This window comes from Scylla paramamosain, chromosome 11, assembly GCF_035594125.1.
Source record: "Scylla paramamosain isolate STU-SP2022 chromosome 11, ASM3559412v1, whole genome shotgun sequence".
Taxonomy (NCBI): domain Eukaryota; kingdom Metazoa; phylum Arthropoda; class Malacostraca; order Decapoda; family Portunidae; genus Scylla; species Scylla paramamosain.
The window spans coordinates 1853093-1880000 of record NC_087161.1 but is presented as its reverse complement, the minus strand read 5'-3'; the positions used below and the strand labels follow the sequence as shown (position 1 = coordinate 1880000).

The following is a 26908-nucleotide window of genomic DNA, read 5'->3' as shown; positions in this document are numbered from 1 at the left end:
GTAAAATGAGTCACAAAAGCAACTTAAATACCTGAATATTGGTTGTAAATTAGTAGTACATTGTCTGAAAGTGTTTGAATTGGGATATTTGTTCTGTACGTAATGAAAAGTTGAATTATTTTGGTAAAAATCAAATAAACTGAAATCATACAGTGCAGGAGTTTCTATAATAAAGTGCTGTATGGTTATAAAATCATATGCTAGAAACTGAATGATACAGGAATTGTGAAATACAAGAATGATAATTGAAACGTACCTTTTTGTTTATGCGACATCAAAAAAACCTTAGATACACACTGCAAGACTATGGCAAAATGACACTAAAAAATGACACACTTAAAAAACTACAAATTAAACAGGGAAACAGAATAGAAGACAATAAACAAAATAGCCCAGAAATGAGTCAAGTGTCAGGGTGCGCAAAGCTAGGCTCGATTGTCCGTTGTTGTGGTCGTGACGTCACGCGGAGAAGGCCACTCAGTGTGTCTCCCAGTCCTCCTTTACACCTTGGCGTGCCCGTGTTTGGTCCCCAGGCAGGACGAGGCAGGCAGCAGCAGGTCATGAGAGGCTCGTGAGAACGCTGAGGTCGCCAGGTGTGTGTTGGGGGGCACGGAGGGTGGGAAGACAGGTGTGTAGGGGGCGGAGGGCGGCTCAGTACGTGCAGGTGTGGGGGGTAGGTAGGCGGAGGACAGGTGTGGGGGTAATCGGGGGGTGTGTCACCTGTCCTGCTCTGTGTGCATGACCTGCGTGAGATGTGACCTGACCTGCATGCCGTGACCTGTGGGATTGTGCTGGTGTCTGTGGATATGTCTGTCTGTCTGTCTGTCTGTCCAGTGTTGGAGTCAGCGGTGCGTGAGGGGGAGGGGGACAGGAAAAACCGTTCAACTTCAGGAAAATGATTACCATAGTTGACTTACCCCCTTCCTAAACTGGGGTGTTCCAGGAATATGTTTTTTTTTTCCCTTACTAGTAGCTCCCTCCTTGGACTAATCTTTCCTATTGAGGTTCCTGCCCTGTGACAAACCTCCTCCTGATGTGGGGCTCCCTTGTGGACTGTCAGCTGTCAATGTAAATCTAATATAACCTTTCTGTTAGTGGGGGAAGGGTTGGCAGCTGTGTTTTGTAAGATCATAAAAGGCACATTTGAACATTAGCTAGCCTCTTGACAAACCTCATTCTGGACTGTCAGTTGTCAGTCTAAGCCTAGTTCAGCCTCTCTGTCAGTGGGGTGTGTTGAGTAGTACCTTGTGTCACCATGGAAGGTCCACTACACTGCCCATCAGCTGTGTATTGGAGCAGTGATGCATTGAAGAGTCATACAGTATACAAGGGTCATGGGAGTGTTTTCAGAAGTTATGTGTAGTTATACTTTAGGGGTCTCAACTACTTATTTGGCTTGCCATGTGCTCACTACTTGTAATCATCATTGCTGCTGTTGTTATTGCATACTGTTATTATTACTTTTTATTATTATTCATCCATTATTGTTTTGAATTACTGCATTGTTTTCTGTGTTGTGTGTCTCATGTACTTTGGCTTTGGCACACACACTGCAGATATGACAGTACGGGTGTCATTAGTAAACTTCTGCAGATAAGATTAGACAACAGCATAATCTGATTGGGTCCATGGACACAGATTTGTAGAGGTTTATCTGTTACTTTCCTTAACGAGCACACCATTAGCTGGCCAGCTTAATCATCATCACAGTCAGTGTCTATCCACTCATTTGGCAGTCCTGTCACATTAGTGAAAACTTTTTATTCTGTATTACATATTTATTGTGAATAATACCAGGAACTGGGGGAAGGAACCATAGATGTATTCTGGTCAGACTGCTCTTCTGGTATTGACCTTAAGTGTCTTGACGCCCCGCCAAATTTTCTGTATTCATTAACTTCTATCTCTGGAACACCACCTCTCTTCTACAAAACCTCCTCATCTTTTTTTTTTCTGACTGAAATGCAGATGTCTGAGGCAAGTTCTCAGGCAACTGACTGTAGCTCCTCTGTTCCCTCCTATTTTTCTATCCTCATTCTTAATCCAAAGCTGGATGTTGCATTTATGTGTGCAATGACCTAACTTGCTCTCATGCCCACACTCTTAAATCTTCCAAATTTTCCACCATCTGGCTATGACTACAGAGCTTGTTCCTCTCCTCTATTCTCCATCTACTTCATGCTGCCCATTAAGATTTTTTGCATTGATGTTTTCCATGCCCTGGCTGGCCTTAACCCACAGAAGACTCATGAACCTGATGGGGTTCCTCCTATTGTTCCCTGAAACTGTGCCTCTGTTTTCACCTTGCATGCTCAAACTCTATCAACATCTGCCTTTCTTTCTGATGGAAGTTTGCCTACATTCAGCCTGTTCCTATAAAGGGTGACCATTCCAATCCCTCAAACTACCATCCTATTGCTTTGATTTCCTGCCTCTCTAAAGTTTTTGAATCTGTCCTCAACAGGAAGACTTAACATCTATCATTTCACAACCTTCTATCTGATTGCCAGTATGGGTTCCATCAAGGCTGTTCTACTGGTGATCTTCTGGCTTTCCTTACTGAGTCTTGGTCATCCTTCTTTTAAGGATCTTGGTGAAGTATTAACAATTGCCTTAGACATATTATCAAAAGCTTTTGATAGAGTCTGGCACAAAGCTTCAATTTCCAAACTACTCTTTTATGGCATCTATCCTTCTCTCTATAACTTCATCTCAAATTTCCTTTCTTAGTAATGAGGAGGCATGTGTGTTGTTGCAGGAGCGGTGTGATGAGCCAGCATGGAGAAGTTTGCTGTTGACCTCGACAAAGTGTTGGACGATTTTGAATTGGATGAAGGTGAGGGTGTAGGTCTGGAGTGGGAGGAGGGAAAGGATGAGAAAGAGGAGAGGATCTAAGATTATTGTGATGACTAATTATCATAATAGTATTGCAGTAACCAGAGTAAATATTCAAAGTGCAGTACTTCCTCTCCCTCCCCTTCTTTGACTAGTAGCTCTCTGGAAGCCAATGTAGTGAGTGGCAGTGAAGTAAAGGCAGTGTGGGATGACGTGAAGTAGTGGTGTAAGCACCTGAGGCTCTGTTTTCAAGATACGAATTAACATTTGTGCAGCAAGGAAGGCTTCACACTCAACTAGGCAAGAATTTAATACTCAGTTCACAGGTTTTCTGTCACCGTTAAGGTTATTATTTTATTTATTTATTTTTTTTTTTTTTTTTTCTTTGTGTAACATTTCCACCTGAGAAAAAAATTGAAACAGTAAAATATTGGAAATTTTTAAGAGAAAAATGCATGGAAAGTTAATAATTCTTTACACACTCCATTAAGGCAAAAATTAACAGTACACACGTGTGCAAGATAATTAGAGGTAATTTGGCATTGGAAGTAATGTGCAGAAAGCAATATTATGGCTAAAAAAGAAGGAATAGTCCCTCTATATTACTGCACAGAGGCAGAGTCCACATCTGTTGCCTGTGGTTTTTAGCTTGGTGCAGCTTTGATCATGGCCACATGCTGACACCTTGTGATGGCAGACCAATCTGAAGAATGGATGTGAATACTTTGAGTGTCAAAATGGTGTGGCCTCATTGCAAAGAATTAATAATTTCTAAATCTATAGTTAATTCAGATTTGTAAAATTTTTGTTTACAGATGTTCTTCTAAGAAGGCAGTGTAAATTATAATTTGCTTGTGTATTCAGGTATTTGTTACTATATGTATCTTTCACCTGCATAGTGTGGTGTCCAATAGTCATTGTATACAAGTGATAATTTACAACAGGGCACAGTGGTGAGGTGTGTGTTCTAACAGCACTGTGTTGTTGACAGATGAAAGTGAGTCTGTAGGTCACTATGAGAAATTGCAGCTACAGTTCTGCCCTGAGGGTGGACCAGCCCCGAGTCCTGCCCCGGCTCCTGCCCCCATCCCCACCCCTGCCCCCGCCCCTGCACTGCCTTCACATGGGGCAGGGCTGGGAGCCTTTGGTGGGTGGAGTGAGCCCCTGCAGCCCCAGGTGGTTGCCCCAGCAGGTGATGGGGTGAGGGGGTGGTGTGGCATGAGTCAGCAGCCCCTCCCACAGCCGCCCCGTGCCCGCAGCCCCCCCGATGGGCAAAATGATGACACACAGGCCCCTGCTGCCTGCTCCCAGCACCCCCCATCCATAGTGAAGGAAGATGTGGTGGACGCCAATGCACACCCATCCAACCCCCCTGGCTCCTCTGCCCTGTGGCCTGCCCTTGCTAGCCAGCCCAGCCTCAGAGGGAGCTACGTACCTCCTGGAGATGCCAGACTTGTCTCCCCACCTGAGCCTCCCCTGGCAGCACTGGGGGAGGCTGGAGGGTGTGGGGGCCTGGACGTGGTGCCTGCCAGCGTGCCTCCTGACCGGGGCCTGGCGGGTGGACACGAGGGAAGACATCCAGATATCATAGACGTGTGGCAGAGCAGTGGAGATGGCCTGCCCCCAGCTGTCCAGCCCTCCCCCAGTCCCCCTGGCCCTCCTCCATCCAGCGGGTTGGCTGAGGGCGGCAGGGTGGGCCAGGAGGTACCCCGCCTGCCTGATCTCATGGGGGGCAGTAGCCTGGAGCCGGCCATCGTAGTGGAGAACACCCTTGCCCAGCCACATCCGCACTCCCGCCCTCAAGACCCGGCCATTGTAGTGGAGAGTCGGCCCGCCCACCGCCTGCCGGAGGTGGCCAACGTGCACCAGACGGCAGAGAGCCATGGCCTCGGCCCACCCACCCCCGAGGCCAGTCAGGGTGTGGCACAGGACGAGGCAGACGCAGGTGTGTCAGCCCCACCACCCCAGGAACACCAACCCTCCAGCTGTGATACCCCTCCCAACCAAGACCCAGCACCCCTCACACAACAGGCCTCCACCACACCACCACCACCACCACATGAAGCCTCAGGACATTCTGCCACACCCCCACAGTCCCCTGCACCGGTCCCACAGGCTGCTGCACCACACCTCACACCTCCGGCCTCCCCCACGCCACCTACCCAGCCACTCAGCTTCAGCAAGAACATGGACATTGGTGACGCTGATCTTGATGCTGAGCTGGCAGAGCTGGAGGAGGAGCAGGTCAGACTGCAGGGTGCATATGGCGGTGTGGGTGGCCCCTCCCCACCACACGGCCTTTTGCAGCACCACCCGAGCCCCAAGGCCAGCCCAGACCTCATAGGAGGCGCCAGCACGTCCCATGAACACAGAGAGGAGGACATGAGGAATGGAGAGACAGTCCCTATAGCTGGCAGCCCCTCGGATGTTGCCAAGAGCCCTCCAGATAGCCCCTGCAACCCCACAGACAGCCTCCACAGCCCTCCAGACAGCTCCTCAGACAGCCCCTCCAGCCCTCCAGACCCAAGTCGCAGCCCCACGGACACCCCTGCCGTGCCAGGCCTTCCAGGACACCATGACCAGGACTCCCTATTCCTGCAGCATCCGGGCATTGCGGGGCTTGAAGAGGTGGTGTGCCAGCCCCACCACACCCCTGGGGAGGACACAGTTGGGGAGAGAGCTGCGGGGAGTGGAGTGGATGGTACGGGTGACAATGTCTCAACGGGCAGTCTCAACACAGACACCCTCTCCTCCAGTAGCACCCTCACAGACCCTGGCTCCCCTGACAGGCAGCCCCAGCAGCCTCCACCACATCACCCGGTACCACAGTCACCCACCAGAGTTACGCCAGGTAAGTCTCAATGCACCTTGTTGTCTTGTGGTCTTTCCCTCATTCTAATCAGTTTATTCTTTGTCTTTATATTTTCTTTTTTCAAATGCTTCATTGGTTGACATGTTTCTGTGTCTTATTCATTATTATTTATGTTATTTCTCTTCAGAGTTTACTGTTCATAGTGTTATCATATATCATTGTTTCATCGTTTTTAGCTTCTCACCTTAACAAAATCCTATCACATCCTCTACATAAGCCTCTCTTCTTTGTCCTTATCACTCATGGCCATCACCCTCACCATCTTACTCTTCATTATTCCCATCACCAGTGCCACACCACCACACTTCTCACCCACACCTTCGTCACTACAACCCTCAACCACTGCTGCTCCGTCTCTCTTCATCCTGCTCTTCATCATACCATCACCAGTACCACATCACACCATGGCTTTCACTCACACCACTTCACCACAACACTCGTCCACTGGTTGTCATCACCAGCACCACACCACCACACTCCTCAGCCACAACATCCTTAGCACATCATACACCGCCTTCACCACAGCCCTCCACCCAACAGGAACGCTCGTCACAGCAGTGTACGATGACGACAGCGGGTCAGGACGGGAGGACGACCCTTCTGCCCAGCTGCCAGAGACCCCACCTCCACCTCCTCCACCAGGCAGCAGGTCGGCAGCCAGCTTGGTGGGTCACGTGGCGCCCTTCTGGATCCCGGACGAGGACGCGCCCAACTGCCAGGAGTGCGGCCAGAAGTTCACGGTGATACGGCGGCGCCACCACTGCCGGGCATGTGGTCGTGTGTTGTGTGCGCCATGCTGCCACCACCGTGCCGCCCTGCCGTACATGGACCACAAGGAGGCAAGAGTCTGCACCTCCTGCCTACAGATCCTGCAGTCTAGTGAGTATTTATGTATTTATTTATTTGTTTGTTATTATTATTTATTTATTATTTATTTATTTATTGTTTATTATTATTATTATCATTATTGTCATTATTATTTTTTTTATGTAAGAGGGGCTCTGGCCAAGGGCAACAAAATTTATATTTAAAGAAATGCCCACTGAGTTGTCAGTCCCAAAATGTATATAAAATAAATAAATAAAAACACATACTTAGGGAACTGGTATATTAGTCTTTGTGTATCAGTTACTCTCTCTCTCTCTCTCTCTCTCTCTCTCTCTCTCTCTCTCTCTCTCTCTCTCTCTCTCTCTCTCTCTCTCTCTCTCTCTCTCTCTCTCTCTCTCTCTCTCTCTCTCTCTCTCTCTCTCTCTCTCTCTCTCTCTCTGTGTCTGCACACACACACACACAGATAGATAGATAGATCAATAGTAGATACTTCACCGACCACAAATATGCCACTCTCTTATGAGAACACGATATTACAGTTAAAAAGCATAAAAATGTAACACACACACACACACACACACACACACACACACACACACACACACACACACACACACACACACACACCATCTCACCATCTCATCTTTCACTGCCAGGCCAGGATGAGGGTGCGGAGGGCAGTGAGGGGCGGTGGGGTAGCAGAGGGGAGGGCTCCAGTGGTCCCCGCCGTGTGCCTGACCCCAATAACCCCATGGACTACTGCTCTCGGGTGCCGCCCCCAGCAGGCAGCCGCAGCCCCACCCGTGCCCCCGCCCACTGTCATGGTGCCAGTTGGGGTGCTGAAACGTGAGGGTGAGTACTGCCATGCCTCTGTTCCTCCATCCTTCACCCCATTGTTTCTCTCTCTCTCTCTCTCTCTCTCTCTCTCTCTCTCTCTCTCTCTCTCTCTCTCTCTCTCTCTCTCTCTCTCTCTCTCTCTCTCTCTCTCTCTCTCTCTCTCTCTCTCTCTCTCTCTCTCTCATTCTTCTTTTGTTCTTCATCCTATTCTTCTCTCTCCCTTTCCTTTATCATTCATTTTTCATCCTTTTGTTTTCTCTCCTGCTTCATTCCTTCCTCCATTTCTTATATATTTCTTCTGCTTTCCCATTTGTGTTTGTCTCTTCTTTCTTTTTCATTCCTTTTATGTGTCCTTGTTCCTTTTTTCCTTTCTTTTTTCCACCTTTCTTCTCTTACATTACTATTTTATCTGTCTATTGTTGTCTGTCTTTCTGCCTGTCTTTTTGCCTGCCCAGCACATCTCACCACCATGATGAATGTTCCTATGTTCTTTGTAATGAACAATATACAAACAATTCAGAAGTTTTGTTTGAGTTATTTATTTAATGAGCCATGTTCTTATTTTTTGCCTCCAGCTTTTTGTTTTTCACATCACCTTCCTCTTCAGCACAGCACAGCACACAGCACACTGGCACAGCACTTGTTTGTTTTGTCCTTCAGATTGCATTGGGAATCTTGTTTGTTTTTCCTTGTTCCACATCTACTTCTCTTTCAGGGATATGACGGAATGTCTTGTTGATTTTCTCTCTCTATCTCTCTCTGTCTCTATCTCTCATGTTAGGTCACGGACTCCTACTTAACCCTATTCCCCTCCCCATGATCCAGCAAGGAGTGGGTGTGTGTGGATGTGTGGCTGTCTGGTGGGTGTGTGTGGATGTGTGGTGTCTGGTGTCTTTGAGTCGTGTGGGGGTCTGTCTAGTAGTGGGCAGCAAGGGCCACTTGAACATAAACATCACAGTCACTTGGTCGCAACAGAAGTAGGTGTGACTGTCTCTTGTGGGGAATGTGTGGTTGATGTTCAAGGTTGTTGTCCCCTCTTGGCTGTTTGTCTGGGTACCATGGAGTGTGTTTTGTTTCAGTGGTGTCTGGTGTACCCATTTGACACAGTTGGTAGTCTAGTAACACAACATCACTTTCATTGATTAGTGCTTTCCTTATTATCAAATCTCCATATGCTTTTAAGAATCTACTATTTGTTAGGCTTCATATGATTGTCAGCAGATCAAGGGACTTACAATGAAGGGAAAATACAAAGCACAGTGGAATTAAGTGCAGGTTACTTGACTTGGGAACTTTGGATCACGGCTGTCTCAGGCTTGAATCCTTGGCCAGATGGGGATAATTTTAGCTTGCATCCTTTCACATTGCAGCCTCTCTCCTTTCAGCAGAGAATAGGTGCAGGACATAAGCTGAAAGTTGTCATCTTGCAGCCCAGGTACTCTGCCAAGAAACATTATTCAGTATGGTGTGGTGTATGGTTTGACTTCTAGTACTTGGTGGAAATCTTTGTGCTGCAGTGGAATTCCATAGGCTGGTAGTGACGGTTGGCCTGGGTGGAGGCAGAGTGGATATGTGAGGTGTTGGCTGATGTAGCAGTCTTTGTGGCTTATCTGCTGATGTCTTGGATTCAAAACAGCCTTTATACATTGGCCCATATTCTTGAGAGAGAGAATCATGGTGGTAGCCTTTGTTTCTTGTATTGATGATGCATAATCCTTGTTAAACTATAATTGGGTTTATGAAAAGACTTGCAAACTCCAGTAACTTTCACTGCAGGATGTTGAAAGTAGCTGAGGTGAGATACTCAAAGGTTTCAGGATGTGGACTAATATTTGTTGTTGACAGTTCTTGCTACCTTATCAATAGCTGGGCTTCCTGTGGTAGCATTCACCCCATCCTCTTTATTGGTTATTGCAGTTCTTATCACTATCTTCATAATTATAACTGGTACAAAATGTGATGAAAGCAATGAAGGTGGAGGAATAGAAATCCTTCCCTTTGCCAATTGAGAGTAGCTGTAGGGGGTGGAGGTAAGTGGTAGTGGCAAAGAAAAGGAGCTGTGTGAGAGAGAGAGAGAGAGAGAGAGAGAGAGAGAGAGAGAGAGAGAGAGAGAGAGAGAGAGAGAGAGAGAGAGAGAGAACAAAAATGAATACTACTTTGAACTTGGTTCTTGATAAGTGTGGGGAGTGATGTGGAAAGCATAGGCATGTGAGATGTAGGTGGAGGTGTTAGGAGTGTAGGGCTGGTGTATAGGTTGTAGGATGGTGCTCTAAGTCATCAGCTGTAGTGTAGGCAAGGCAGGGAAGATTGAGGCTTGAGATGAGGACCGCAAACACTAAGGATGCAGGGATGACTTATTTGAATATCAGATGCATTTCTCTACTCACGGAAAACTGTTCCTCTGTGATTGGTGTGGTTTTTGATTAATGGCAACAACAATATTTGCAAAGCATCTTGTGGTGATAGGGAATCCATGGACAGGTGGTTATTAGAGAAGGGATGGTAAAGGTTCCTCTGGTGCTGGTGAGCCAAGCTGCCCCGGTCACCACCAGTTGGCTGCATCTCTTCCTTGTGTTCTGAGGCGCTTTTGCTTACTGTGGTCATGGTGCCCTGCCAGCTCCTTCCCAGGCTCCATGTTGTCCTCTGTGATGCTCTCATTGCCACTCAAGCCCTGTACTTGCTAATACCATCATGGCATTCCCTTCAGTGTTGTAGTGGCTCTGGCCTCACTCACCCACAGACATGATGTTGTAGGCTCCCAGATGCAACCCAGTGCCCATCACACCTCTCTACCAATACCCAAAGCTTTGTGCCCTGCCTAAGCTTCCCCTCCCATGTAGTGCTGTGCCCAATACACACCCCACACAACCGAGCCTCAGCCCTGTGCTGTGTACTTACCCCAAGCTAAACTAATACTTTAGTTCTGTGCCCAAGCCCTGAGTCTCTAGCCCTGTGCCTGGAGGTGTGAGGCCCTGTGACACCTCTGCAGCCAGTGCCTCCCCCAGCCCTGCCCCAGTAGCCAGCACTCCCCGCTTGTCGTGTGTTGTTCCAGGCAGCAGCAGCAGCAGTAGTGGTGGTGGCGGCGGCAGCGGTGGGGGTAACACACGCACCAGAGGCAGCAAACAGGTCATGTTCAGCGATGGGATCAGACCTGGGGGTGACCTGAGTGAGCCCGCCCTCTCCCCCCCAGCCCCCTACTGTAGGACAGGGCGGTCAGCCAGGAGGGTGGAGCGACCCGCCTGCGGTTAGTCTGGCCTTCTCTTCTCACCTGTCTGTCTGTCTGTCTGTCTGTCTGCCTGTTCATCTGTCTGTCTGTCTGCCTGCTTGCTGGTCGTGTCTTGTCTGTAGAGTTCTCTCTCTCTCTCTCTCTCTCTCTCTCTCTCTCTCTCTCCTCTCTCTCTCTCTCTCTCTCTCTCTCCTCTCTCTCTCTCTCTCTCTCTCTCTCTCTCCTCTCTCTCTCTCTCTCTCTCTCTCGCATCAGTTCCTTTTTACATCAGTCATCACTTTCTTTGTTCCATCTTTCCTTCCCTCTTTTTTTTTTTCTGTTGAATTCTAAATGTATCATTATTCCATACATTTTCTCCTCCTCCTCCCTCCTCCTCCTCCTCCTCCTCCTCCTCCTCCTCCCTCCTCCTCCTCCTCCTCCTCCTCCTCCTCCTCAGAATCCACCACCCCCTATTAATAATCTCCCTGTCTTTCCCACCTATGACCCTCCATTCCCCTTCCCTTCCCTCCCCTCCCCCAATTGTTCCCCTAATATAATGCTGTAGGTCTGATGTTTTCCTTCGGGTATAGAGAGAGAGAGAGAGAGAGAGAGAGAGAGAGAGAGAGAGAGGAGAGAGAGAGAGAGAGGGTATGTGTAGTGAAGGAAGGAATGGAAGAGAATAGGAAGAGGAATGATTTTGGTGTGTTAATTTTCTCTCTCTCTCTCTCTCTCTCTCTCTCTCTCTCTCTCTCTCTCTCTCTCTCTCTCTCTCTCTCTCTCTCTCTCTCTCTCTCTCTCTCTCTCTCTCTCTCTCTCTCTCTCTCTCTCTCTCTCTCTCTCCTATGTTTTAAGAGGAACCTTGTTTTTTTCACATGGTGTTTCTGGAAAAAGTGGACTATGATGTTGTTTCTATTATTATTATTATTATTATTATTATTATTATTAATATTATTATTATTATTATTATTATTATTATTATTATTATTATTATTATTATTATTATTATTATTATTTCTGGATTGCACTCTCCTTTATGCTGCATGACATAGTGTGGTGTGTGCCTATTTTGCATGGGTTATCTTATGAGAGAGAGAGAGAGAGAGAGAGAGAGAGAGAGAGCACACACACACATACAATCTTGCATAGTTTTTCCTCCCTATCTTCTCTATCACTGTGAGCCTTCCTTCCTTCCTTCCTTCCTTCCTTCCTTCCTTCCTTCCTTCCTTCCTTCCTTCCTTCCATTCCTTCCTTCCTTCCTTCCTTCCTTCCTTCCTTCCTTCCTTCCTTCCTTCCTTCCCTCCGTACTCTCCCCTCCCCTGCATGTCACCCGCTTCCCCTGCTGCCATGCTGACAGCTTAATCCTCACCATATCCAAGGCACACTGGACTGGCATTACCATTTTACTTATTTATTTGTTTATATTTTTACTTATTTAGTATTTTTACCCTCTTCTCTTCTTTACTTCTCTGGTAACATTATTTGCTCACATACCATCTTTATTTATCTTGACGTCATAAATTTTCTGAATGACTTCTTTTCCTCCTGATATGTTGCGTTAAAAAAGGAAGAAAAGTGGAAAGATATACTAGTTCATATAAAACTTTTTTTTTTAGGCCTATACATATTTCACTGTTGAAAATGATAGGAAAGTTAATCAAAGAAACTAGTTGTGGTGAAATATTTGTGTTGGTGTCCTGGTCCTTGTGTTGCAGAGTAGAGATTCAAAAGGACAGTGTGGGGTAGATGTCAGGTGGAGCTGTGGTGTGGGGAGTGGATGGATGCAGCTGGAGGAGGAGGAGGAAGAGGTGGTAGACTTCATAAGGTTTCAAAATTTTGCTTCTCATTTTCTTATCCATTACTTGTATGTGTGTGTGTGTGTGTGGTGTGTGTGTATGTGTGTGTGTGTGTGTGTTTTCAGTATGGTTCCTAGACTTTCTATTCTTTATTTACTGTTTTATTCCTCTTTCCATTACTATGTATGTTATTTTACTTGTACTGTTAATATTCCTAAACTTTACTACTTCATCCATTACATTTTTCCATTATGTATACTACTATGCTGTTAAGATTCCCATATTTCCCCTTTTATTTTTCATCTATTACTTCTCGTTACCAATCTTCTGTTATAAATCTATGCATGTTGATATTTTGTAAGATCTCCAAGGTGTCATTTTATCTTTTCCTTATTCCTTGCTACTGTTTTTATGAAGCTAATGTTTATTTCTATCCTTAAACATGCTAAATTTTTACTTCCCATCACTTTATCCCTTATTCCTGGTTCTTATCACCCTTATTTTTTTTGTTGGTTAATAGTATTCTCCCTTTTTTTTTTTTTTTTTTTTTGCTTTATATCAGTGTAAGCTTCAAAAGATCCCAATTTTTTCATATACCATCTCCTTATCCCTTATTATTGCTTCTTGTCATCCTTATATTTGTGTGGGTTATCAGTGTTTTCTTTCTTTCTTTTTTTTTTATTTTTATTTTATTTTATTCATTTATATTTATTTATTAATTAATTTAATTCTTTTTTTTTTTTTTTTTTTTTTTTTTTTTGCTTGTTAAAAAAAAAGTTTTGCTTCAGTTTAAAAATTTTCAGTCTTATTTTTCATGTTTGGCTTTGTCTTGTGTTTGTACGCTTGATTTTCTGCTCTTTCCTTTCAAAATCTTCTGTCATGTGTATTTCTGTGTGTACATTGCTTTGCCAGTCTTAGTTGTAGTGTCTGCATGTTTCATTATTTTGTATTTTTATCACTTTTTTTCCCACATCTACATCAGTAAATATTCTCAGATGATTTGAATATCTACTTATATATAGATTGATTCCATATTATTATTGTTATTACTATTATTTGCATTGGTTAATGTAATACTATACAGTGCTATATTCTAAGAGTTTCTTTGTCATTTTGTGTTCACTTGATGACTGATCATTATGTATGTATTATTTTGTCGCAGTGTGAGTGTGCTCCTTGGATGGTGGTTCAGTGTGCAGTTCATTCACTTATTACTTGCAACACAGCATAGTGCACTGTTCCCTCGTTTGACACAGCCTGACTTCATAGAAAATTGAAGTTATGCTCAAAAGTTACTAAAATTTATTTAATACAAGAAGAATTGGAAGTTACACAAAATGTAGGTACTTTGAAAAAATTATCAATATAAAATCATAATAAGCTACAAAAACTCATTAAATGTTTTTAATTAAGTTAACTGAGTAAAGAAGTTGGAAGTTGTGAGGCGGTGGGCTGCTGCCTTGTCATGTAGGTCATGTAGGCAGCATCCATGCACTGGCAGTCTGCCTCAGACTGGTGATGGCAGCAACTCAAAGCCGATACCTTTACAATTCTCAATGTCTTCATCATTTAAGCTGTTTATTGTTGTAGTTAATGAGTTTTTTGTTCATTGGAGGTGACTATGATATGTCTGAAATTTTATTTGACATGGTTGGGTTGTGATTTTTGTTTTTAAAAATGTATCACAGCTTATGTAATGGCAGTCATTCAGTAAACTGGGTCTGTTCAAGTCACTCTTGCTTAACACAATTTTCCAAGAACATAACCTACACATTAACTGAGGGACCAGTGCACCACACAACTTTACTTTGATTTGCAAGTATCAGCTTTGTGTGAGGGTGAAAGTCTCCAATTTTTATAGTGTATGGTGAGTGAGTCAGTGAGTCAGTGGGTGAATGGGTGGGTGCAGGGGTAGGCCCCACACATGCACACATTCACACCCATCCCTTGATTGTTCTTTAAAAGACATTGCTCATAACATACACACAAACATGAGCACACACACACACACACACACACACACACACACACACACACACACACACACACACACACACACACACACACACACACATGCACACATCCAGCAACACCAAACATGAAAAAAAAAAACCCACAGTAGTAGTAACTAGGGCTGTGTTGCAGGTGGTGGTGGTGGTGGTGGTGGTGGTGGAGGAGGTGGAGGAGGAGGGGGGAATGGTGGTGGTGGTGGTGGTAGTTCAGGAGGAGGAGGAGGAGGAGGAGGAGGGGGGGCTTGGAGGGGGAGGGGGGGGCCCTTCTCCGATCCCTCCCCCCCTGACCACTGCCTCATCCCCCCTGGGACCGGCCTACCCCCAATAGTGATCCAGACATCAGGAGGTTGGTGGCCCCTCCTTAGCCCTGCCTGCTGCCTTGTAACCCTCTCACACTCCCTGCCTGCCTGTCTGCCTGCTTGTCTGTCTGCCTGTTCCTGCTCCCTCCCCTTCCTTCCTCTTCCTTTCTAATGCGCCATGTCATTATGTTCTCTGTCTTTCCTTTTTCCCCGCCTGCCTGTTCTCTCTCTCTCTCTCTCTCTCTCTCTCTCTCTCTCTCTCTCTCTCTCTCTCTCTCTCTCTCTCTCTCTCTCTCTCTCTCTCTCTCTCTCTCTCTCTCTCTCTCTCTCTCTCTCTCTCTCTCTCTCTCTCTCTCTCTCTCTCTCTCTCTCTCTCTCTCTCTCATTTTACTCTTTCCTCTTCTCACAGTTTGCTACTGTGTTACTTTTACTCTTCTCTCACATCTTCCTTCTTTTTAATTTCTGCTCTTCTTTATACATTTTCATTTAATTTTTTTTTCTTTTTTTTTTGTCTGCTTGAACTTTCCAGTTTTATCTGTGCCATCAATCCTGTCCATTTCCACTCTTTCCTTCTATCATTCCTGTTTCTTGTTTCATATTCCCCTCTCTTCTGTCTTTCATCTTGTTTGTCTTATCACCTTTCTTAATCACCTGTCCTTTCTCTGCCTTGTTTTCATTCATTCATTCATTCATTACTTCCTTTCTTTGTTATATCCTTTTGATCCCATCCTTTTTAATTTTTTTTTTCATCTCTTCTTCCCTCTATCTCTCATCTCAGTTCTCCTTCCTTCCTTCTTTCCTCTATTAGTTGCTTATGGTTCCTATTTTATTTTTCTCCTACCTTCTGTTATGCCAATGCCTTAACCTTAATAAGAGTAACACTCACACCCAAAGAAAAAGGATAAATACATTCATTCCTTATCAATATAATGAGAGTTTTAAATATTCTTATTCTGTCACTCTGCTATTAACTTACTGGATGCACACAAATGATTGCTGCTGATGTAAATGGCTTGAATATGCATTACAGTCATGCAGGGACAGTTTTGCCTTCCTTGATGCTCCCAAGTGTCGTCTTCTGGCACGGGTTGTATTGTAAGGGGTGGCTGTGTTATTCTTGAGTGTGCATGTGTGTTTTTCATTGCATACATTGCTTGTCTTTATTGTTTTGCTACATGATGCCGTTTGCCTACTTTCCTTGTGTATTTATTTTTCTCACATCCTGTTGCTGTTTTCTTCCCCCTAATGTGTTGCTGTTTTGCTTTATTATTTGTATTTCCCGTACTGTACCTGTACCGTACCGTACCTGTTGCTTTTCTTCCCCCTAATGTGTTGCTGTTTTGCTTTATTATTTGTATTTCCCGTACCGTATCCGATATGTTAACTGTCTCCTTGTCTGTCTGCCTTGTCCATTTGCTCCCACCTTCCCTCTCTTCCCTGACCTCAACCCCCACCCACCCTCGTACAGGTGTTTGCTCCTAGTGCACACAGATGTCAACTAACTGCCCATGTCCCCCTCCTGGCAAGAGTTAACCTAAAGGGAATGGTCATGTTTGCTGTCATGTGTATTGTCTAATGTTCATGCTAGATAGAAGTGAATAAGGAATAATATTGAGCACCATGTAGTGAAAGATTAATGTGTGTGTGAAGTTGTTATCATCATTAATCATCATCATCACTCAATTATCACAAGATCATTATTTTTTTGCTGTGTCAGCTGTTAATTTATTAGTTTGAGTGATTTTTTAATATTTTTTCATACCTATTCATCTGTTTCATATTTTCTTGTTGGCTGGGCTGTCTTGGTGCTCATGTGTTTGCTGTTGAGTGTGTGTTTGAGTGTTGCATCACGCACCACCTACATGTGTGTCCCTCAGGTGTGTGGCAGGTGTGGCCAGGCTCACCTGCTGTGTTCTGAGCTTCTTAATGGTATTTGTAGTTTGGTATTTGGACATGTGGCACATCTTAAGAACATGTTGTGGTGCCATCAGTGAGTCAATTAGTCATTTGTTTAATCACTCAGTCATACAGTTAATCAGTCAATCAGTAAATCATTCAGTCTATCAATCAGTTATTCAGTCATGCTCCAGGGACAAAAATATACTTACTTATATACCATAAAGATCTGCATTGCTCTTGTATCACATAGACCCCAACCCTTACCTTCCCTTATCAAGTCCTGCATTGCTGTCCTAACCCTTATGACTCTCATCCTTCCTTATTAAAACCCACCCTACTTCCCTGTGCCACACTTGACTCCCAACCTGATCTTCTCCCTTTGAAATATTACCTCTATCAGCTCCCAGCCCAACCTTTTGCCTTAGTGACATCACTGTGCACCTTTGTCGACCCCCAACCCTCGGCCCTGTGAAGCCCTGCAGTTGTGGTCATTGACTCTCTGACCTTGCATTGGTAACCTGCTTCTTGGTTCCTGAGGGTTTTCTTGAGTGCTTGCTTTGTGTCTTGGTGTGTTTATTTCCTGCTTCTGTGTGTTGGTTTCCTCATGCTTTGTTAGTTTTGCTTCTCTACTGCGTTTAGTTTTTTCTTGCTTATGCTTTATTATTTCTAGTTTCTTTTTATTTCTTGTTCTCTTTTTTATATTTAATTTTGGCTCTTGCAGAATAGATGAGTTGCACTTTATGAATGAGTTACAATCCTTAGAAAACGTTAATCACTTGTGAGATGAACTAGATATTTATTATTTTTTTCCATTTTACGTATTCTTCAGTGTTATTTGACTTAGATTTTTAGAGTTTTTACTTATAAAGTGTCAATTCTGCATTTATAAATCAAGATAAAAAAAGCAAAAGTTTTATTTATAACTTTAAAGATTTAACTACTAAATCATGTGCTGGTAAATTGTGACTCGCCTGTAATATCAAGACAAAAAGCAAAACTATTTTTCATAACTTTAAAGACTTTACATTAATAAATCACTCATTGGTAAGGTATTATTTGGCTGTAACTTCTCTCTGTTTCCACTACTGCTGGTACTGCTCACTTGATATTTGTTGTCCTCATGGATGCCACTTACTGATGCTGCTTGTCTGTGCTGATCTGTAGCAGTCTGTCATTGCTGTGTTGTTATTGTTGTATTGCTTTGGATCACTTCTATTTTTTTTTTTTTTTTTTATTGAATGAACATTTTTCTGTCTTCATTTCTTCTTATTGCTTGGGTTTGTGTGTCGAATGCATTTTTTTATATCATTATGCACTCCAGTAATTTTGTTTTGCATGGTGAAACTTATTTTTATTTAGTTTTTATGGAATATTTGATTTTTGTTGTAATATTAATCCATTTCTAAATCTGTTATGATAATTATGAAACTTAAATGCTCAACAAGCTTGCCTTTGCTTGTATTATTATGGATCTATAGTTGAATGCATCATAATAATTATATAATCTAAATAGAATTTGACTGCTCTCATAACAATATTAATCTAGTACTACTTGCATCACAATAATTACTCTACTTACATAATTAATAAGCTTGCCTCTACAAGTAACAACATTTATCTGTAACTCAATGTTTAACAGTAATTGTAAGATCCTCTTAAGTAAATGACAGACTTCCCCCTTATTCCTTAAATTCAGTGTTGTATTAGTATGAAGCAGAAAGTATCATAAGAGTAACAAAAAAAGATATCCTACCAATGTCTGCTTTATTATTTTGTGGCAGGGTAACCATCTCACCTATCCCCATTTGTTCTCATGGAAAATATAAGGATTCACTATAATTCCATACATCTTAAGTACCTGCAGTAAGAGTAAATGTGTATGAGAGAGAGGAAAGATACAATATGATTACTTAGTTACCAAAATCTCTCTTAAACAAACAACACACTCACCCTTGTAACACACGCATAACTGCAGTCTGAACTCACCACTGCTCCCTCCGTCTCATCCTTCACAGAGTACGTGTTTGAGGACAACCCAGACAGCAGCAAGTTGGAGGAGCAGATGAGAGGTGATGGTCCGCCTGTCATCTTTGCCATTCACAAGAACCTGACTGTCCTGGTGAAGCTGGTGAAATGTAAGTGTTGGCTGCCTCTAATATGTGTTGACCCAGTCACTGTGATACATTACAATTCTCAATGTTAAACATATTGTCATGAAGCTGGTCAAATGCAGGTGCAAGTTGCCTTTCTAATATGTGTTAAGTTGATCACTGTGATATGTTATGATTTACTGCGCTTATCACCATGCTAAGTCTTTACAAGCACATACAAGTGGGCCTTTTTTTAGACTCTTTTCTTGTCCTTACCTAGAACCTTTCTTGCATAAAAAGGAAGGGAGAAGCATCTACCTAAAACTGACAACTGCCTTAACCTAATGTCCTGTGTTGCCCTTCCCAGTGGAGTGCTGCGTCGGGGTGGAAGTGTGGAACCTTGCCACACGGGGCCTGTGCACGGTGGGGCAGGAGGAGCTGGTGGTGCTGCTGGAGGTGGCGCCGGGGGAGACACACCCACCCAGGGACCTGTTTGCCTTCTTCCACACTGTCTATCAGCAAGCCAACCAGGGTGTGTGTTCAGGCTCGGATAGTGTGGGCCTCTGCATGTGTATGTGTTTGCGTGTGTGTGTGTGTGTGTGTTTGGTTAACTTACAATTAATTTTCAGCATCTAGTTAACTAATTGTCTTCTCACACAGACACACACACACACACTTCAAGCCACTGCTTCTCTCTCCAGGAACATTGCATATTACTTCAAATTATTTTCACCAAACACTACAAAACTATTATTCTGTTCTGTGTGTGTGTGTGTGTGTGTGTGTGTGTGTAACCTGCTATATGCACACTTAAGCAAAGAACCAAGTAAGGCTGTGTATTTAAAAAAGAGAGACTAGAAAATATAAGAACAAGATCAAGCTTAGAATAATACCTGGAACAATGCATAGACCCCAAATCATTGACCAACACCTCCCCCTTCAGGTAACTTAGTGACGGAGTTGGGCCACACCATCTTCACTGAGTCAGAGGGACTGCTGGGGTCACGGGAGCACGGCGGCTTCCTGTACGTGCGGCCCACCTTCCAGTGCCTCCGTAACCTGGTGCTGCCGCCCTCGCCCTACATCTTTGCTGTGCTCATCCAGAAGTGGGAGACGCCCTGGGCAAAGGTAGGATGGGATGGGAAAAGCAAGAGCATATTAGGTGTCAGAAGTCTTGCCAGTTTTCTGTGGTAGTTCTTATGGTTTGTCTTTGTACTGGTGATGTCTGGTTTATTCTGGAGGCTTACTTTCTTACGGTGGTTCATGAGACTATCCCTTCCCACTGGGAGCCAATGGGAGTAAGAGTGTAAATAATGGTGAAGGTGATAGCAATAATAAACTAACATTTGTAAATTGTGGAACTTTCATATTTGCATCCTCAGAATCATTGTCTCATAAAGATGATGGTGATAGCAATGGAATGATATTGATAAATTGTAAAACTTTAACATTTGCACCTTCTGAACCATTCTCTCATGAGGGTGATAGTGATAACCAGAAAATAATAGTGGTAAATAGTGGGACTCATATCTGCATCCTCTGAACCATTCTCTCATGAAGGTGATGGTGATAGCAGTGAAATAATATTGAACCACTCTTCCTCCTACAGGTGTTTCCCCTCCGGCTCATGCTACGTATGGGGGCAGAGTTCCGCTACTACCCATGTCCCCTGGTGTCCACTCGGAACCGCAAGCCTGTCTTCTGTGAGATTGGCCACACCATCATGAACCTACTGGTGGTATGTCTCCCTCCTGCCTCTGTGCTTCGCTGGGTGGCTCAGTGGCTCCTGATTCATGTTCCGGCCACTGTTACTTAATTTATTGTATTTGTCTGATCTCAGAGTACATTTGCTGGGTGTGAAGTAAAATATTATAAATGATAGCCAGTATATGTGTGTGTGTGTGTGTTTGTGTGTCTTGTATTCTTAAACAATCTGAGCTCTCACTAAGTTTATTCTCTAAGGCTAAAGAGAAAGTGTGGTTCTCTTCCTGTTCTTTTCCTCTGAATAATGCAGAATACTTATTAAACTATAATATGAATAATGAAAACACTCCTGGAACCTTAATAATCTCCACTAGGGCCTTTTGAGAAGCAGGCGAGGTTAGACACCAAAATGTTTGAGGATACAACAGTTTGCTATGCCCTCACTCACAACCCTTGCCTTCCAGGATTTCCGCAACTATGCCTACACCGTCCCAGCCATTGAAGGCTTTGTTATCCACATGGAGGACAAGAAGACCAGCCTCCTCTTCCCCAAGAACAGATATGAACAGGTGGGAGGCTCACCACACTGGGAAAAGCTAGGAAAGGGAACTCTCTCTGTGATTGATTTGACATTTACGTATCTGTGCACCAGATTCATATTTTTTGTTTGCTTTATTGAGACAAGTTAATTTCAAAATCTCCAGTGTGTTTTTAATGACAGATTGATTGGAAAATAACTTAAAAATCTCCAGTGTTTTTTAATAACAGACTGATTTGAAAAGAACCCCATTGTTTTTATATATAGTAAATTGATATGAAAATTTGTTATTAAATATCTATGCAATAAATAACATATCATGGGAAATCATGTTATATACTTACTCTCATGCTTTGAAAAAGGCAAAAATAAATGACATCAGAAATGTACCACTGCTCTAAGTATTTCTTCCTTACATAACCTCTTCTCTCTCTTGAATCAACAAACCCATTAAATCAGTAGACAGCAGTATTAGTGGGCCTGACCCTTCTCTTGTGCTGGCAGGTTACCAAGGCCTTGAGCAACAGCAACGACCACGTGCTGGCCCTGGGTGCCAACTTCAGCCCCCAGGCCGACTCCCATCTGGTGACCATTGAGAACGACGATGGCCACTACTCCACCCAAGCCATCAACATCCACAGCCGTCCACGCAAAGGTGAGGACTGTGTGTGTGTGTTAGTGCTCCAAAAAGGCAAAATTACTCCTTTGCCAGCAAATGAAAGTTAAATTTAAAAAAACAGGATGGAACTGATTCTCAAATTAAGTGGCAGATGAATGAAATAGACTCAGTAATCACATTGTTACTGCTGAGTCATTAGGGAGCTTTAAAAGAAAATTAGACAAATGTTCGGATGAGGATGACAGGTTCGTGTAGGGACTGCCATATGTAGGCCTGATGACCTCTTACAGCTTTCCTTATTTTCTTTTGATCTTATGTTATTTGATCATGATGTTTGTGTTCTTCATCTTCTTGCAGTGACGGGAGCAAGTTTCATCGTATTCAACGGTGCGCTGAAGACCACCTCAGGCCTGTCTGCCAAGTCCTCAATTGTGGAAGATGGCCTTATGGTGCAGGTAAGTGTGTATTTGTGGCTCAGTGTTTATGTTACCTAGTATAATGAATTAATAACATCACTGGTTGAATGAGCCACTTCTTACATCTGAACACAACTTCCGTTCACACAGCAAAGTGACACACACATTGCAACCACCCTGTTACACCCACAGATCCCTGCAGACATGATGGCCAAGCTGAGGGATGCGCTCCAGAACATGAGGGACTTTGACATCCCCTGCGGCCCCACCTCTGCCCCTCAACCTGACGAGATGGTGGTTATAAGGTGGACCAGCGATGATAAGAACTTCAATGTGGGGTGAGTGGAGCCTTTGGGGATAGAGGACAGTGGTGTATATGAAGTATGTGTATTTGTGAGGCTTGTATTGGTAAGCTTGTGTGGATTATATGTGAAGAAAGTGTAATAAAAGTAGAGATTCTTATATTTCATTAATCTTGATCTGCTACTCATCTTTTTCAGTGTTTCTAATTATCTGATTCATTCTGTTTGTCAGAGAAATTTATCTTATAAGTTTAGTTGAGTGAGTGTGGATTTAGACCTGGTAATGGAATTGTTTTCACTCCTCCATTGAAGAGGTTTTGTCAGATCAGCTTTATCATTTTAGTCTCTTGTGTTGCCAGTATTTGGAGTCTATACCAGCCTGTCTCTTCATGGATGTGCCAGTGTCTTTCATTGTTGACCTGAGTGTGGCTTGATGAGGTGGTTGTGTTGCAGCATCAAGAGCCCAGTGGATGAGAAACAGATGGATGGGGTTCCCTCCGTCAAGATCCACTCTGGCACAGACTACATCAGCAATTCTCATCTCATTCGTTGGACAGAGGTGTTCATCCTGCAGGTGAGGAAGGGAGACACATAACATGCATGTCTGTTATGTTCTTTTCAATCCAAATGAAGTTGTTGGTAATTGCAGTTGAGAATTAGTTGTAAGTGTACTGTTTAATGCAGTACAAAATTTTGTCACTTATTAAGTTTTATAAGTTTCATGGATTTTAGTGTTTTGCTTTGTCTGTTATCCCTTTTCACCATTTGGTGATGGGGTTAAGAAAGTGAATGATGTGCATATGAGTGTGTCTGGGCCACCCCATGTGGGATTGCCAGGTTGGTATATAGATAGATTGAGGTAGAATCAAGAAACATACATGCATTCCTTATCACATTTTGTTTAATATAAATGACAGGAGATAATCTGCTACCTGGCCATACCTACAGCATGATATTAACCTGTACATTCCCATCTCTCACTGAACCCACACATTTGCAGGGGGAAACCAACAATACTGCTGACATCAACCTGAGTCGTCTGTCTGAGTTACTGGCACGGTCATTCTGTGTGGCGCTCACCCCACACTTATCTGAGTTGTACACCACTGGCCACACCCGCCTGGGCCTGCGCACCACCCTACACCAAGATAACGTGAGTCAAGCACCCTCACCACCCACCCTTTCACCTCTGGCTGTGTGGTGTGGCGCCTTCTCTCACTTATCACTGGAATATTTTGTCTTCTTATATCCATCTGTTAATTGCCATTATTTTGTGATGAGCTTCAAGGAAAATATATTGAAGCTCCTTATTGGATGAGTGTCATTGCTTAGTTTGTGTCATGCCTTGTTTGATAGTCTTACCTAATAGTGCAACTTAAAATTTACAAGGAAAAATATTTAATTCTAGACTCAAAACTTAGTGAGATGGTTATATTGTAGTTACGTAAAGAGTTAGAGATGGTATTGCATGGTAACTTAATAGTGCCAACACTGACACATGAGTTACAGATGCAGCATGAAGGTCCAAGTTCTAGTATTTAGGAAGTGGAAGTTATTTGATCGGAAGGAGATTGTGGACTGTATAGTATAGGATAGATGTTGACAGCAATTTAAATGTCTTTGTTTTAATATATCTGTTAAAGGTGTAATTTTGTGCATACAGTTCTTCATTGTCTAATATATTAATCAATATTGCACTCAGCATTCAGCATGTGGTGCTTCCTGTTGTACAGATGGAGAAGGTCGGATGTTGAGAAGAGTACCATCATGTATTGTGTCCTCAGGTTGGATATGAGGCTGGCAGTGGAGGGGCGAGGCTGGCACCGGCCTGCATGAATGATCTGGACAATGAGCTGGTGCCAGTGATCCACCGTGCAGCCTCCAACATCACCCAGCAGCCCATCATCTTGGAGCTGGTGTTTCACATCATGGAGCAATGAGCAGCCCAGTGTGTGTGGTGCGCTGTGGGCTAGTGGTGGACTCTTCAGTGATCTGTTATCATTACTCAAACCCTCATAGTTGTAAGATGCCTCGTTATCATAGTAATGGTCTCCTTCGCCACACTTTTTTCAGACTCATAGCATTCAATTCAAGACAGTTTTGATAATTTATGCCTTTTTAAGAGTTCATCATCAGAACTTTAGAAGTAAGGCAGATCATCTTGCAGTACTCTTTTGTAACAAACTGTGTATGCAGTTTAACTCTGCAGAAGGAATACTTACATCACACAGTGTGGAATGTTCATTAATATCAAAATGATTTCCACTGTTTCATAAAAGTTTGACGACGTCAGAGTGAACAATTTTATTCCTTATTACGTAAGTGTTTCGTTTAAGTTCAATTACCAGGTGATGATTTGCAAGTTTGTGTACTGTTTCATCAGCCTCAGACATGCTTGTGTTGTTGCATGAACCTGCCTGGCGCTGACGCCTGCCATGCAGCAGCAGTGTGGCAATTTGGTGGCTTGCAAGTAGAACATCACAGTCTGTTCCATTTTTCAGGCTTACACCATCAACAGTGTTGTGAGGGAGGAGGGGGGAGGGATGGGGAGGAAGGGGGGAGAGGACAGGTGGGAAATGACATAGGTAGAGCTAAGGCATCATGTAGTCAGTACTCTAAGGGGATCTGGGGAAACAGTCATGTAAATCTTCAAGCCTTAAAAAAGAGATAATATATAAGAGCTGAGGCCAGAGCTTTGTTTGACGAAGTATTTTTACCACCCCAGTGTGGCGTCAGCCTGGCCTCTGGGGGCGTTGTAGCTTTGGGTTGTATGAAGGGAGGGGACGGGAGGGGAGGGAAGATGTGTGGTGGGGAGTGTATTATGATTCCTGAATGAAAATCCCTTATTATTTAATGTTATATACTAATTACCATATTTACTGTATATATGTTTTTTGAGGGATTATATGTGTGCATACTTAAAAAGTTAGAGATTGTCAAAATGCATTCAAAACCGAAAGTAATGTAAAAGTCTTCATCCCTTAACTCTACACAAGAGAAATTTTCACCAGATAAAATGACCTCAATGTTTCTGTACCAGAAAAATTTTAGATCCTTGCTTGCAAGGTTATCCATTAAAATTCAGTTAATTTCCCCCTGCAATCTTTTGCAAACTCTTAAGCACCTTAAAGCCTGTCTTCTGATGGGAACATTTTAGATTAGATTAGATGATACTGTCTTTTATTACACCAGTCTGAAACTTTTCAGATATTTCAGTGTCTTTTTGAAAATGGCAGCATAGATAGCATGGTTCAGAACCTTTTAGTTGCTTCCTTACCCAAAACTTTCTAAAAGTTAATCAGCACCACACAAGAGCTGGCACTGTAAAGATCACAGTTCTTTGGTCTAGAGATGGTGACCATAATGTTATGATTCACTAAAATGAATTCTCAAAAAAATGTCTTGGCTGTGATTCATTAAAACTTGCTTTGTGTTACTGAATATTTCTCTGAGATAGTAGAGATAACAGGCTCAGGCTATCATCATACCTTGCCTGCAAGAATGTGTATGTGTGAGAGAGAGAGAGAGAGAGAGAGAGAGAGAGAGAGAGAGAGAGAGAGACTGGTAGAGTAGATCAAAATATAGTTATGTATATTACAATATGTTAACAGACTCCAGCTCCTTGGTTACATATACCTGTGCTCAGCATGAGTGACACCATTGTTGATTTGCACACCACTGAAGATGACTTTGGTATCCAGTGTTTGATGGTTTCCTGTCCCCTGCCACACTCCCTGCCAGTTGAGTGCCCTGGGCAGCAGTTCCTTGGTTGTACACTAGTGACCCTCAAGGTGAAGTGTATCGGTTGTTATCAGAGGACAGGACGCTGTACAGTTGTTCTCGACTCCACAGTGATTTGATATTTTGTCATTGGTTCTAAAGAATATATTTATGTATGTAATTTAATAGAGAAATTTAAATGAGTGTGTGTTTGTAAACAGATTTGGGTGAAAATTAGTGTCAATATTTTTTTAGTAAATATGAACTTGATTAACTTTTCTTGAGAATGGTTATTAAAGTTTTAATATTAATTAAAAGCACTGAAAATATGCTAATTAGTGTGTAAATGTTTACAAATCATCTAATCAAGTATTCTAATTTCTTGTAGATATTATATACATAGATTTGTGATTATAAAAAAATATGTATGCAGTACATGGTGTACACTTGTGTGTTTGTTGTATCCTGGGCAGGGAGGAGACAACAGTGACAGTGAGGCAACTCAGGAAGGAACAAGACAGGACAGCTAAGCTAAGGGTGTGAAGTGCAACCGGCAACCCATTGAATGACCCGAGCAGCAGCCTGAAGAGCACTGGGCTGGCAACAGGATGGGTGGAGAGAGGCATTTGCCACCTGGACATCCACCCTCATCACCAAACACACCAAGAGGAACTGATGGACAATCAAGCACAGAAAACAAGGCATCAAACACTGGCCTTTGGTGCTGAAAGGATATTAACTGAAGCCAGTTTTGAGGATGCAATGCTGTAATAGAATGTCATGAAACAATCCAACATTTTACTTGTGGTACTGAAGTTGGTAGCTGTAGCAGTTGAACAAGGCTATTTTATGAGTGGAGGAAGTAACATTCGTATGTGATTGATACTGTTCTTGTATCTTGGCTGCCATCTCAATAGGAGATATCTACACAGATTATGC

General features: G+C 43.2%; 1 protein-coding gene across 1 annotated transcript; it reads left to right on the top strand.

The window, feature by feature from the left end:
- Nucleotides 1-433: 433 nt before the first annotated feature.
- On the top strand, nt 434-26415 carry LOC135105276 (collagen alpha-1(III) chain-like). The gene is given in 19 exon segments (XM_064013497.1): nt 434-593; nt 2759-2836; nt 3827-5686; nt 6248-6586; nt 7192-7312; nt 7314-7387; nt 10425-10616; nt 14516-14728; nt 18596-18715; nt 19038-19202; nt 19614-19798; nt 20280-20408; nt 20839-20943; nt 21417-21567; nt 21889-21986; nt 22140-22285; nt 22703-22823; nt 23250-23402; nt 24034-26415. Coding segments are annotated over 18 exon segments (4386 nt in total). The 5' UTR covers nt 434-593; nt 2759-2778; the 3' UTR covers nt 24190-26415.
- The last annotated feature ends 493 nt before the right edge of the window (nt 26416-26908 follow it).